Here is a 12,842-nt window from a genome sequence, read left to right on the forward strand (position 1 = left end):
TGCCCTCTGGTCACTGCTCTCCTCTCTTTCCTAGATAAAAGCCACTCAGCATCTATTAATACACACGGCATCAACGACCACCTCTCTCCTCTGCCCCATCCTAAGTCCTGTCATCCGTCTCCTCTCTCCTCTCTCCTCTTTCCTCTCACCTCCTGACCTCCTCTTACCTCACGTACCATCATCCAGCTCACTGATGCCAGAATGGAGTAAATTATTGAAGCTTAACATCTCAGTCTGCATAAAAAATACTTCAATCTCAATGCCTCCCTTAAAACATTCCCTGCTACTCCAAACAAAAACTTCCCTTACTACTTTGTTGTTTGTTGAAATAAATACAAATATGAAAACAAACTCACTGCAATTGTTTCACCAATTCACTTCTCATTTCTCTGCCCATCAGAGTTGAAATGAGAAGTGAATTGGTGAATTTGACACACAGATGATGCACAGTATGTTCTTCACACTGGTGTTTACCTGCATGTCAGAGTTGGTGAAGGTGCATCCTGACACATAGTTAGTGTGCATTGCAACCAACTTCTTCTTTGCGGCCAAGTTCTCATTTTTGTCAAGTGACAACGGGATCACGGAGCATTTGTTATCCAGTCCACTTTGAGAGCACATGAAAAACAACAGAGGTCAATTCACTATTCAAAAAACACAAAAAAGTGTTTTAAACCAAAACACAGATGCTAACAGACAAGTCACGTCAACCTGATTTCCCTAACACATTTAAAAACAACCACGGTTCACCGAAGTGTAAAACAACAGAGTATAAAACATAAAAACAATAAAAAAAACATAATAGAAAAAATAAGAAAATTGTAAAAAATTATCTAGATAGAAGTGAAGTGGGAAATGAATTTACATATGATGATGATGATAATAATAATAATACAATATCATAATTGTTATTATTATTATTATTAGTGTTATTATTATTGTTATTATTATTATTATTATTATTATTATTATTATTATTATTATTATTATTATTATTATTATTAATAATAATAATAATAACAATAACAATGATAATGTTGAGCTACATAGTGCCTGTCAAGATAACTTGTCTGCTTTGCAAAGTTAAACAAATATATTTGTAACAGTAGTCAGTTATTTGCAAACCTTTTCTAAATATTAATATTATTTAACTATTAGAGTGAAGCTGAACAATAAAGTGGTACAAGATGAGTGAGTGAGTGAAGCTGATGATATTTGATTTTAGGAATCAAATGTAATGAAAAAAGTGTTTGTACTCACCCACACGCCACTGCACAACCCGAGGGAGCATAAGCACACGCCATAACCCATGTACACGGCAGAGCCAACCCATGCTCCTGTAACACACACACACACACACACACACACACAACCATAAGGATTATGTTCAGTACGTGTACGTCTGCAGATCTGAGTCATTTGAGGAAAATGTAGTCATTTTTTCTGTCCTAAGAGTAATAATAAAAAAAATGGTAATAATCTCTGTAATGTGTTGTCCTTTATTCCTAAAAACAATAAGTACCACACAGATTTCTACTCACCTTATTAAGAGTGAACGCATCCCACACAATCACTTTTCCATCCTACATGAGAGAACATAAATCAGCATCACATAAAAACATAATATACTGTCAAATTTCACACTACGCTAGTAAACAACAACTACTACTACTACTACTACTACTACTGCTACTGCTAATATACCAGCCTGTATCACACGTGTAAATGTGTGCACATGTGCACCTGTGAGGAGCTGACGAGGCGACGCTTGTCACTGCACCAGTCCATACACAGCACCTTGTTGGTGTGACCCTTCATTACACGCCTCGTCTTTACGGAGAGAGGGTTCAACACCTCAGTCTTCTCAGCCACCTGGTGCACTGACACACAACACAACTACTATAAGTGAAACTTAAGTGTGTGTGTGTGTGTGTGTGTGTGTGTGTAGTTGCTGAGTTGCAGTTATTCAGACACTCACACTCCACGTCGTTCAGCTTGCCTCTCTCCTCCTCTAGTTTCTTCTTCAGAGTGTCGCTCTCTGTCTTTAGTGTAGCCAGGCTCTCTCCCTTCTGTAGCCCCCGACAGGCCATCTTTGAGGGAAGTGAGGAAGAGGAAGAGGAGGGGAAGGAAAACGAGGGAGAAACAGGGCAGATTAATAGGGAACAGGACGCTCGTTTGGTTGATGGTTAGTGGTTTGTTAAGAGGTTTGTGCTCAAGTGTGACTGTGATGCACTGTGATGGAGACACTGCTGCTGCTGCTGCTGCTCATCCCCCTCCTCTCTCTCTCTCCCCCTCCCCTCTCTCTATCTCTCTCTCTCTCTCTCTCTTTCTCTCTCTCTCTCTCTCTCTCTCACGCTCAAACACACACACACAAGTGTTATCCCTAACCTTATTCATAACCAGCTAATGATGAACTCAAACCTTAACCTAACCACAATTCCTATCTTAGCCTTAAACTTAACCAGTTCCTCAGAAAGGAGGTTCTGCCTCATTAGGACCAGGTTTCGTCTCCATGACAACTACTGGTCTCAACAAAATCAGTGTTTAATGGCAGAAAAGACACACACACACACAGTGAGGCCTGTCCTAATCTGTACCTCCTTGTCACTGACACAGAAAGGTTTGGTGTGTGACCGGTCCCAGTCAGAGGGAACTTCCAGATCTCAAAATGGAACGAGAAAACCAGAGAATCAAGACAAAACCCACGCAAACACGGGGAGAACATGAAAACTCAGTCAAACCGGGACTTGAAACAGTGTTGCTGTGAGGCAACAGTGATAGCCACTACTCCTCCATGTGGCCCACTTCTATTTTACTTGAAAATAAAAATAGCTTTTTTTTTTTTACTAATATCCAGGGATAAATGTTTTATTTGATCATCAGACAGTGGATCTGAGTTCCACGTCTCATTCCCACAACGACAGAGTAAAAATAAATGCTGCTTTCAAAGAATATAAAAGCCCTACACTGTGTTTCTGTCAATTATAACAAGCATTATGAGGAACAGATCTGAAAAATCTAATCAATTTAAAAGAAAATGAATTCCAACTCTCTAGTAGAACGTGAATTAAACAAACACAGCAGCAGCGTGGCCGAAATAGCCCTTTAAGGCATTGCTGACATGCTTCATGTTCTGAAATAGAAGCTTATCGCACAAACTTACCCTGACCCTTACACTCACATACATGTAATACATAAGCCAACAACAAAGAGGAAGAAGGAGAGAGGAAGACGAGTGTTTCTTTCTGGTATGTGAAGGCCTCTGCAGTTCCCTGACTGCATTTGTTGCACACTCCCATCTCACCAGTAGATGTCACTAACTCTTACCCTGGACCTTTAACGACTAAAGCTTTCAGGAAAACCTGCAAACGTGGCCACACTGTTTGCGGTGGATTTGCGTGGGCAGCTGTGAACATCATACACACCATTTCCACGCAGAAGGAGCAGTAGTTGATGGCCTCACTCTTGATGTAGATGTTCATCAGAGGACTGGGGTTCCCGCAGCTGTCACAGGGGCCAAAGGTGATCGCCACGAACGTCTGATCACACATGGCTGCAGGTGGTCACACAAACACCTGTGGATAGCACAGGATGAAAAAGATCCATTCATTCAGGAGAGGTTTTGAGGCTGAAGCCTGTGTGTATGTGAGCGAGAGAGAGCGTGGAGATAAGTCGTCAGTAATCTACTCCAGCCTGATCCTACAGCCTTCTCTTGAGCTCCAGAGGAGGCAAATGCAGCACAGCTGATAAACTACAGCTCAAGCTCTACTGTACATGTACTCTGTTTGATGTAATTGAATGTAATTTAATTTAGTTGAATTGAATGCAGTAACAATAATACTTGTTTCTTGTAAGTCATTTTCCATCCATGTATCAGTTATGTCAAAAGCTCCATGATAAACTACAGTCTTCCTCCGATTGAGGTGCAATATTAAACATTTAAGTTCCTCCTATTGATTTAGAAGTGTGCAGGAAAAGTGTGACAATGGACGATTATGTGTAAAAATGTCTGAAAATAGTATGAAGTGAGAATTCACCAGACCTCTCACATACTCTACATAGATGTGAGGCTTAAGTTGATGATGTTTTAACTCCATGAAACCATCCATCAAAAACATATTCAGCACTATCAAATACAAGGTTTTAAATGAATGATTACAGCAGCTCTACTACTGTGAACTCCAGTTTCATTCACACAACTGATTCCACAAATCAGTATTTCTGTATCAAATCACAATCTTTCTACAGTTAGCAGCTATGTAACAGCTAAAAAAAACAAGGTTAAATAAAAGTGAAGGATAAACCTTACTTCAGCAGAGAATCTTTTTTTTTCTCCCCTCTGTGGAGCTGGTACAGTGTTTGTGGCCGAAGATCTAAGCTGCGTTTTTCCACTGAAGAGGATTGTCAGCGAGGGACAGAGAGGGAACTGTAAGCTTCTTAGTCAAGTGTTTAAGCTGCAACTCTGCTCTGTTTTTACCTTCATGCTTCATACTTCCACGCTGCATCACCAGAACGTCTATGGTCTCATCCATGGATTTTTAGTTGTTGATTTAAGAATGTGAAAAAAACATATTCATCATGTAATTTGTTCTAAGTGAAAAACTATTTGTGATTGTGCCAGCATAATGAATTAAAGAAGGAAAAAACTATTTATTGCACTGTTTGTATGTTTGTATATATATATATATGTATATTTATTTATACATATATATATGTTTGTAGTTTTCTTATGCAATTAGTTTGACTTGAATGAAATCATTTTTCTAAAAACACAAAACAAAAAAAAGATCCCCAAAGACAATCCAGCAGTGCTTGAATTCTTTTATTTTACTTTTACACTTTTGACAATGTATTCCAAGTTTCTTAGTTTCTAAACAGTGAACACATTCACTACGCACAGCTACCAGAAACTACAAACAGTCCAGTTTGTCAAATGTACACGTGGGTGTAGAGAGGGGACGTCGCTCGGTGCCGAGTTCAGCGTCGTCGTTCATGAGAGCTGGGGTCACGAGATATGCTGTTTTAATCTTATTCATTTACTTTGTTTTGTTTTTTTTATATATATATATAATGGCACAATTTATGCTAACGCTGATAAAAACAATGACCATTTATAATGTCTGTGTTATTATTGTACAGCCAACTCTCTCTCTCTGGATGTGAAAACACAAGAGTGAAGGAATGATAGTTTCCAAAGAGAAGCCCAGGAGAGCGAGACGCCACCGCTCGGCTCAGCGATACATCCACAACAACAGTCTGGAGCTGCATCCACCAGACTCACACGAGTTTGTTCTCTTACCTGTGGCATCATGCCTTCATTTAGTTTTTAACAGAACAGGAAAAACAACAACAACAACAACAACAACAAATACTGATAAAGAAAAGAAAGCATCCAATCACAGAGGGAATGTGGCAGAGGAAGCTGGAGGGGCCACATGAGTGTTTCTTTTTACAGTCTAGACGATCTATGATTTACCCGCCATCCTCTGCAATGTTTTAAAAATAGAATAAAACTGTCGGACGAAAACAAAACACCTGATGAAAAACAACACATGATACTCAATTTACAAAGGAAAAAAAAAATACTGCAACAACAGAAAGAAAACAATGATGACAATGATGTGTGCAAGTCATTCAGATTGCTAATAACTCAGATAAGGCTTTGTTCACGCAGCTGGAATCCTGATAGACGTCATTAACTATATATTAAACATTCACATTCTATCTCTCTCGCGCTCTCTCCTCACATTTAAACTCTTTACACTCACCAGACTTTAAACTACCTATGAATCCAAGCGATGTAACAAAAAAAAGGCAGACCGATTTAAAATGTGTGCAACACAAACACCTTATTATTACACATTAAGTTGATATTCCACTCCATCTGTGGCCTGTGCCCGAGAGACACGGCGGTCTGCTTCACGGCATTTAATGAGATACTTCACTTTTTATCTCTCAGCATGTTCATATTTCCCTGGTTCGTCTCGCCACTGGAATTATTTTCCATCCTTTATTTCATTTGTTCCTTTCAGAAGATTCAGCTTTCGACTTTAAATTAAACAAACAAACAAAAAGAGTTTTCGTTTTGGTGACCATTCACAATTGCTGTATGTAAACAAAACAAAAAAAGTGTAGATCATTAAGGAATAAGGTTGTGAGGCAAAATAAGGTCCACAGAGGCAAATTTGGTTGACTGCTAATACTAATGGCACAAAAGGGGGGAAAAACAACCTCAATGACTCAGTGAACACCACGGCTTCACTATGGGCAAAATTAAACAGCAGTAACATGGAGGTTCAGTTCCTATAAAGCTAAGTCCATGCATGTTCAACAGGCGGCTGTACACAGTGCAACATCCTGACCGAGTGAGTTCTGTGGTGCACTCAAGAACCAAATAAGTCTTTATATCTGGACCAAAACATACAAACAGAGAGTGACAACAACAATGACGTGCATGTGATTTGGTTACAAAAAAAACAGCTGTACAGAAAGGCGTGACAGTTCTTAGATATCTGTAATCATAAAACCACAGTTAGCATTAGTGTGAGAACGTTTTTTTTAAAGATTCATTCACAAGTGGACATGTCATGTTTTGCAAGGACAAAATTCACGTGTGTGTCGGGAGAAGCCGAGTGAATCGAAGCTCTAGTCGCGCTGCTGTGACATGAAATCAGAATGTGGTTTCCGTGATCAGATCTGAAGATGCATTCACGTGGCGCTGTTGTGCTTCGCGCTGTGAAACCGTCTCTCTCTCCGTGACGTACAAACGCGACGCATGGCTCGACGATGCAAAATGACAACGCCGGAAATAATTAACCGCACAACGAGGGTGAAACATTTTCAAAGCTGTGAGCCGAGAATCTCTCTCTGTCACGGCTGCAAACAGTAAAAGATTTAGCAGTTTAAACCCCCAAAAACTCAATTAAAACCCTTGCTACACTTTATTTGCCACAAACGCGGGGGTGTCACAACAAAGCAGCATCTCTGCAAGCGGAGCAAACTAACAAACAATCGTCTGTGCCTGCACTTGTTTAACTAGCCTACAAAACGTACCTGATACGGACATAAATAACCTATACCTGAACTAAAACGCCCTTTACAAAGCTGCTCATCTTGGGGAAATGATGGTCCCATCATGTATTCATACTGGACACATTTTCTGCAAAGAGGAAGCTTGTCGTCATTAAAAATGGAGGGCGGGGACGGAGACATAGGCAATAAATAAAATACATGATATATTATTAATATATATATATATGTATATATGTATAACTAATATAGTACAAATGATGAGCTCCGTCTCGGCTTGTGTCGACTACTTCGGAGAGGAAAACAACAGCATAGAACAGAACGCCGTGTGGTTCGTGGTGACCTCAGCATGGGGTGGACAGAAAGAGAGCGAGCTAACGTTGGCACGCGGCCCGACCGGACACTTCTGTCTGTGGTACAAACCCAACATATGACACTACATCACACATCATCGTCCTCTGGGCGTCACGTACGGGGTGTGTACACTTGTCACTGCGGAACGAAGACGAGAGCTGGAACTAAGCTGAGACACAGAGGACGACGCTGAGGCGAGCAGGGTCAACGCCAGCGAGCGCTGCAGGTGTTGAGCGGGTCCTGTGGCTTCTCTAAGACGCGTTTATACAAGCACTAGGCGGATTATGGTGGGGTTTTTTTACAGCAACTTTGTGCACCTGTACTTTTTTTTTTGTGGTGCACGTCAAGCAAAGGCATGCGTGTCTATGTTTAGTGGATGTTGAAATGCATGATGAAAGTGGAGCTTGTCGATTGTGTGTTTTGTGTGTTCGTGTCCAGGTTTAGACCAGGGACATTTAAGAGGATCAGGATACCATGACACCTTTTTTTTTTGCTGAAATTGTGTTCATAGAGATCATAATTATTGAGTGTTTGTGACGGAAAATGTGTTTATCTGATGATATAATTACAGGCCTTTGTGGGCCAGTGGGTGTCATGTGTCTCGAGGTTCCAACAGGAGCCACAATGCCAAACAGAAAAAGAGAAACTCTTATAGCTGTCCTGTGTGGCCTCGGTTTAAACTCGGGTGAGGAAGCCCAGGTTGAGTGAGCCGGGGATCTGGACGGTTTCCAGGGCGAGGGAGGACGGGGTGAACGGGAAGGTGACTGGATATATCACCTTTGTGTCCATCAACAACTGGGGACTCTCACAACGGTCTCGCAATCGAGTCTGAGGGTTGAGAGAAAAGAACATATGAGATTAAAAAAAGCTTGCGTTGATCTGAACATTTAAAAGCAATCCATATGTTGATTTCAGGCCACTCACTCGTTAACATGCACAAGCTACAGCCGTTGTCACACTAAGACAGGCAATCGGACAATTGGCCGAGCTGAGAAAATCTATTTTTTGACTGTGTACGACTGACTCCCGTCTCTGTGCTAGTGCGTACTGAATCAGTTTCCTGTTGACCTGAAAGGTGAGATGGCTCGTGCTGTGGTTCTGTATTGATTGATGATGATTTCCGGCAACATTACTACAGTTTATACATCGTCTGCTACTTCTGGGAGGACATTTTGGTGCATGCGCAGAACCCCAAGTCCAACTCCAGTCCGACTAAGTCATACATGCAGGAGTAGTCTGACTATGAACTGCATTATCCAGATACATTAGTCGGATTAAGACTAGCTCCATTTGAGTCGGACTAACATGTTTACAAGACATTAAGAAAACCAAATTTTTGTCTGCGCCACGACTCACAAAACTCATCTTCGAGGAGATCATCACACTTAAAATGATGTCATGTGACGTAGGCTTTTGAGTGTCTGGGAGAAACCTTGATAATGATGTTTACAGTTCCAGTCAGATTATCCATCCCACTATATACTGTAACCTGCTTTTGTAGTACAGCTACGATGAACCTTTTCAACTGTTAATAATTGAGGCTTGAATTTACTCACCGTCACATTAAAAACAATCTGCACAATCATTTTGTAAATAAGTAAAACAGTGTTTACATAGAGCATTCATGTCCTTGTGGTTGACACAGGCACATTCAGATGTAAAGATAAATCTACCTGTATAGTTCGTATGAATGCCACAGACACCCTCTCCTCAAACTCATTAACTGGAGTGTAGAGGTTCAGGACTTTGACGATCTGAAAGAGAAGAAACACACAAAAAAAAACATTCAAAACATTAAAACACATTTTACCTGCAGTCAGAGACGACATGAATTCAACGATGACTTCATACTTCACACAATAGTATTTGATATTAAATGCTTCACCTGAGCTGTGGTGAGGGCCTGGCACATTGAGCAGATGGCCTCAGCGTCCTCGTCCGTCTTTTTCTTCACCTGCAGCAGCTGAGCGGCCTGGATCAGCGGCTCCAGAGTCTCCTTGGCTCCACAAAGCATCAAACCTTTGTCTCTGAGCCACTCCTCCAGCTGGCTCACGTTGTACCTTCACACAAACACACACACACGATTAGTATAACGGTGATGGATAAGACAAACATTACCTGTCACAATCGTTGTGACCAAAATAATTCCAAATACATGTCAATATTGCATTATTTGGTATCAAATTAAACATATTCAGACAACTGTCATCTGACATTTTCATAGCTTACAGAAAGATTAAATACTGTCACAAATGTTCAAAAACATTGCTGACGTAAAAACACTAATGTTACAACAACACGTTAACTGATTGTTTAGATGCTGGCTCCCCCTTGTGGCACTTTAAAGTAACTCATCATATCAAATCCCATGTGAAATATTAACATCCTCAATTTATGAACATTCCAATAACAGAAATTCGGCACAACTTAATGTGATAGTTTGTTTTATCTTTACGCACAGTACTATCATCTATTGTCCCATCTGGAGTCAAGCAGCAGCTCTTACCTGATCTGCATGCCTTTGCTCCAGGAGCACATGTCCTTGCGTAGCAGCAGGTTGTTGAGGGTGACGGCTCCGATGATGTAGAACTGCTGCTTCACCACTTGTTTGATGAGCTCGGGGTCAGTGCCGTGCTGACACATGGTGGAGTGGAAGGCGCTGAGCTGCCGCAGGATGGAGTCCAGGGTGTAGGTGCCCTCGTCGGCGATACTGGACGTCCGTTTGCGGAGACCAGTGGGCTTCACCCCCGAAACACCCTGGATGGTCTCATGTTCCAGCATGGCAGAGACTGCAGCCAAGACACACACACACACAAATAAGTTCTTAGAGTACATTAAACATGATTGATTGACTGTTTCAATTACCAGGGGCAGGATCCCACATCTAAGCTGAGCACAGACAGATCTGCTCTAGATGGTAAATATTCTTGATCAGACAATATTTGAAATGGAAATGCAAAATAACCGCATTGTGAGGCACTCTAGTGGAGCTATAGATTTGTTTTGATCTGACAGACATTACAAGATAATGTATTTATTATTATACATATGTTTTGCAAACCTACTTTAGGTTTGCAAAACTTTTACTTTTTTGTAAAGCTGTCATGCCCAGGAGGAGAAATTTGATGAATCCCAACAGAACATGTTGGCTCGTCTGTTATCAGGCATTTTAATTCATTAGTTGCACAGTCGCAGCATGTCAACCTGCTTTATTTCTCATGGTTCCCATCCCATATCGCCGCATAACACAAGTTTAGAAGCCATTTCATGCACACCCAGAAAGCAAAAAATTGCTCTGTTTGAACTATATAACTTGTGGTTTGTTTGCGGTATCACCAGACTCCTGCACCATAGTCTAAAAATACAAGATTTATATAACTTATATATCCAAGGTCTGGACATAACCTTATTCAGAACAGCTCCTAAATTCTGATGATTCTGTTTGTTATTCCTTCTTCAAAGGTGAGCTGCTCATCCGAAGCTAGTCCTAAATATGTGTAATGCTTTTCAAATGAGAGGTGTCAATAGAGGTGTTAAAATAAAATAAAATTAAATTAAATTAAATTAAATTAAATTAAATTAAATTAAATTAAATTAAATTAAATTAAATTAAATTAAATAATAATAGTAAGAAAAAAAAATACAAAGATCCGTCAATTTAACATTAGACTGTAAGGATACACACACACAAAGACAAATGCTTGCACACACCTATCATGGGCTGGAGGATGTTCTCCATGCATTTGATCAGCTGCTGATAAATCTGGATGGCCAGGTCACTGATCACCTGTCTGTACTCCGCCAGGTCAAAGTTGGACAGACAGTGTTCATTTTGCCTCGATGTGTTGTGCTTCATGAAAGCCTGTGACACACACACACACACACACACACACATTTAAGAACACAGTGTCCATGCCTCAAAAATCTGTGATATAAAGGTCTGTTTTACTGTTTTCTCATTAAAACACATCAGAGAACTATCAGAAAAACACAAATTCAACGTCATTCTTACATCATCTCCGCTGTATTGTTTCAGACAGTGCAGGAAGCGACAGGTGTTCGCCAACCAGAAAGAGACCGTCTCAAAGTCATCTCCTCGTTTCTGACAGGAAGAGGAAGGACACAGTGTGGTCAGTCAACCTGTTGCTAACAGTCATACGGTAACTCTACCAGACAGTCTGTAACTAAAGAATCCTGAAGCTTTCTGAAAACAAACATTTGTATTACATAAACATACAAGGGCAGACCTATTTACACTGTATCTGTAAACAACACAGGGACAGGGAGTAGATAACACATTCTCAGTGCAGCATCAGCTCATACTAACTACATCCGACCAGTTAATATGGATATTAAACATTAAACTTATTACATGTAGAGGCGCGCTCTAACTGAGTGGAATAACTATCACTATGCTGCCACCTAGAGGTGGTACAGGTGATAAGGCGTAGGAATCAATTTCACATACTAATACTACTAATTTAGGGAACTAACCCTTCAAACACAACATGACTGATTTCAGCCAGACATAAAAGCCCACAGTACCTTTAGTATCTTCTTAATACTGTTGATGGTTGACGTGAGCAGAGTGCGGACCTTCTGGTCATCATTGACATAGTCGGCATGTCTCAGACACATGAAGAGGATGTAGGCGGGCAGACCTGGGATCAGATTCACTGCTACGCCACGCGGCTTCAGTTCTGGACAACACAGGACAAACAAGTTAAGGGCTAGATTAAGACAAAAAGTCATTCATTTTCCCTATTATTCATGTTAGGTTGAAAATTACTTGAGATTTAATGGGCTATATTCCTCCATATTTACTCCTTTTTAAAGAAAGGAACAGCCTGAAAACATTTCAGTGTTTGTGATTTGTTTAGCAATTTAAAAAAAAAAACGACATGACAAAAGTTTTTCTCACCCAGGATGAGGTTCTTGACGAGTTTGAGCTCATCCTCCTTCTTGTACTCCAGCATTCCCTGGAAGTCTTTTTCCCTGCGGGGAATGTTGACAGGATGGATTGGCTCTTCCACCATCTGTCCTGGAGATGTCTGTCCCTCAGTTTGACCCGCTAGAACACACACACACACACACGTGAGGTAATATAGAGATGCCTCAGAGATGTTTCTCAATCCACTGTTGGATGATGGTGTGGCTCGTACCTCCCATTTCTCCAATCCTCTTGGAGTAAACCTTCAGCTGCTTCTTGAGCTTGCGGATGGTTCGGTCCTGCTTCTCCAGCTGCTCCATGAGATCCTGAAACACACAATATGGAGCTGTCAACATGGACTGACGAGGGCGGAGTAGACAAAAACAAAAACAGACAAAAAGACTGAAGGAGAGAGAAGGAGGGAAGGGAAGAATAGTGAGGAGAAATGGCAAGCCTCCTCTGATTCAGACTGCATCACACTGTCACTCCAGCACGGTTAAAATTCTGGGAATTCTTCATTAAATTTATT

General features: G+C 40.8%; 2 protein-coding genes across 7 annotated transcripts in view; both read right to left on the reverse strand.

Annotated features, from left to right (window-relative positions):
* gnb5b (guanine nucleotide binding protein (G protein), beta 5b) overlaps nt 1–4,384 on the reverse strand; it is a 9,092-nt gene extending 4,708 nt beyond the window's left edge. Inside the window, exons 1-7 of the mRNA XM_058629663.1 lie at nt 4,310–4,384; nt 3,426–3,575; nt 1,979–2,090; nt 1,744–1,880; nt 1,542–1,583; nt 1,261–1,337; nt 475–607 (exon numbers count right to left, since the gene is read on the reverse strand). Coding sequence (XP_058485646.1) covers nt 475–607; nt 1,261–1,337; nt 1,542–1,583; nt 1,744–1,880; nt 1,979–2,090; nt 3,426–3,551 — 627 coding nt within the window. The 5' untranslated portion in view covers nt 3,552–3,575; nt 4,310–4,384. The remainder of the gene's footprint in view (nt 1–474; nt 608–1,260; nt 1,338–1,541; nt 1,584–1,743; nt 1,881–1,978; nt 2,091–3,425; nt 3,576–4,309) is intronic.
* Nucleotides 4,385–4,806: 422 nt separating this feature from the next.
* The window catches only part of myo5aa (myosin VAa), a 49,406-nt gene continuing 41,370 nt past the window's right edge, over nt 4,807–12,842 (reverse strand). For all 6 annotated transcript variants that reach the window (XM_058629368.1, XM_058629372.1, XM_058629371.1 and 3 more), the window contains 9 exons: nt 12,546–12,639; nt 12,305–12,454; nt 11,929–12,083; nt 11,396–11,485; nt 11,095–11,245; nt 9,890–10,172; nt 9,269–9,443; nt 9,057–9,137; nt 4,807–8,211 (listed from right to left, as the gene is read on the reverse strand). In XM_058629368.1, the coding sequence (XP_058485351.1) occupies nt 8,059–8,211; nt 9,057–9,137; nt 9,269–9,443; nt 9,890–10,172; nt 11,095–11,245; nt 11,396–11,485; nt 11,929–12,083; nt 12,305–12,454; nt 12,546–12,639 (1,332 nt within the window). In that variant the 3' untranslated portion in view covers nt 4,807–8,058. The remainder of the gene's footprint in view (nt 8,212–9,056; nt 9,138–9,268; nt 9,444–9,889; nt 10,173–11,094; nt 11,246–11,395; nt 11,486–11,928; nt 12,084–12,304; nt 12,455–12,545; nt 12,640–12,842) is intronic.

Source organism: Solea solea, chromosome 5, assembly GCF_958295425.1.
Source record: "Solea solea chromosome 5, fSolSol10.1, whole genome shotgun sequence".
Taxonomy (NCBI): domain Eukaryota; kingdom Metazoa; phylum Chordata; class Actinopteri; order Pleuronectiformes; family Soleidae; genus Solea; species Solea solea.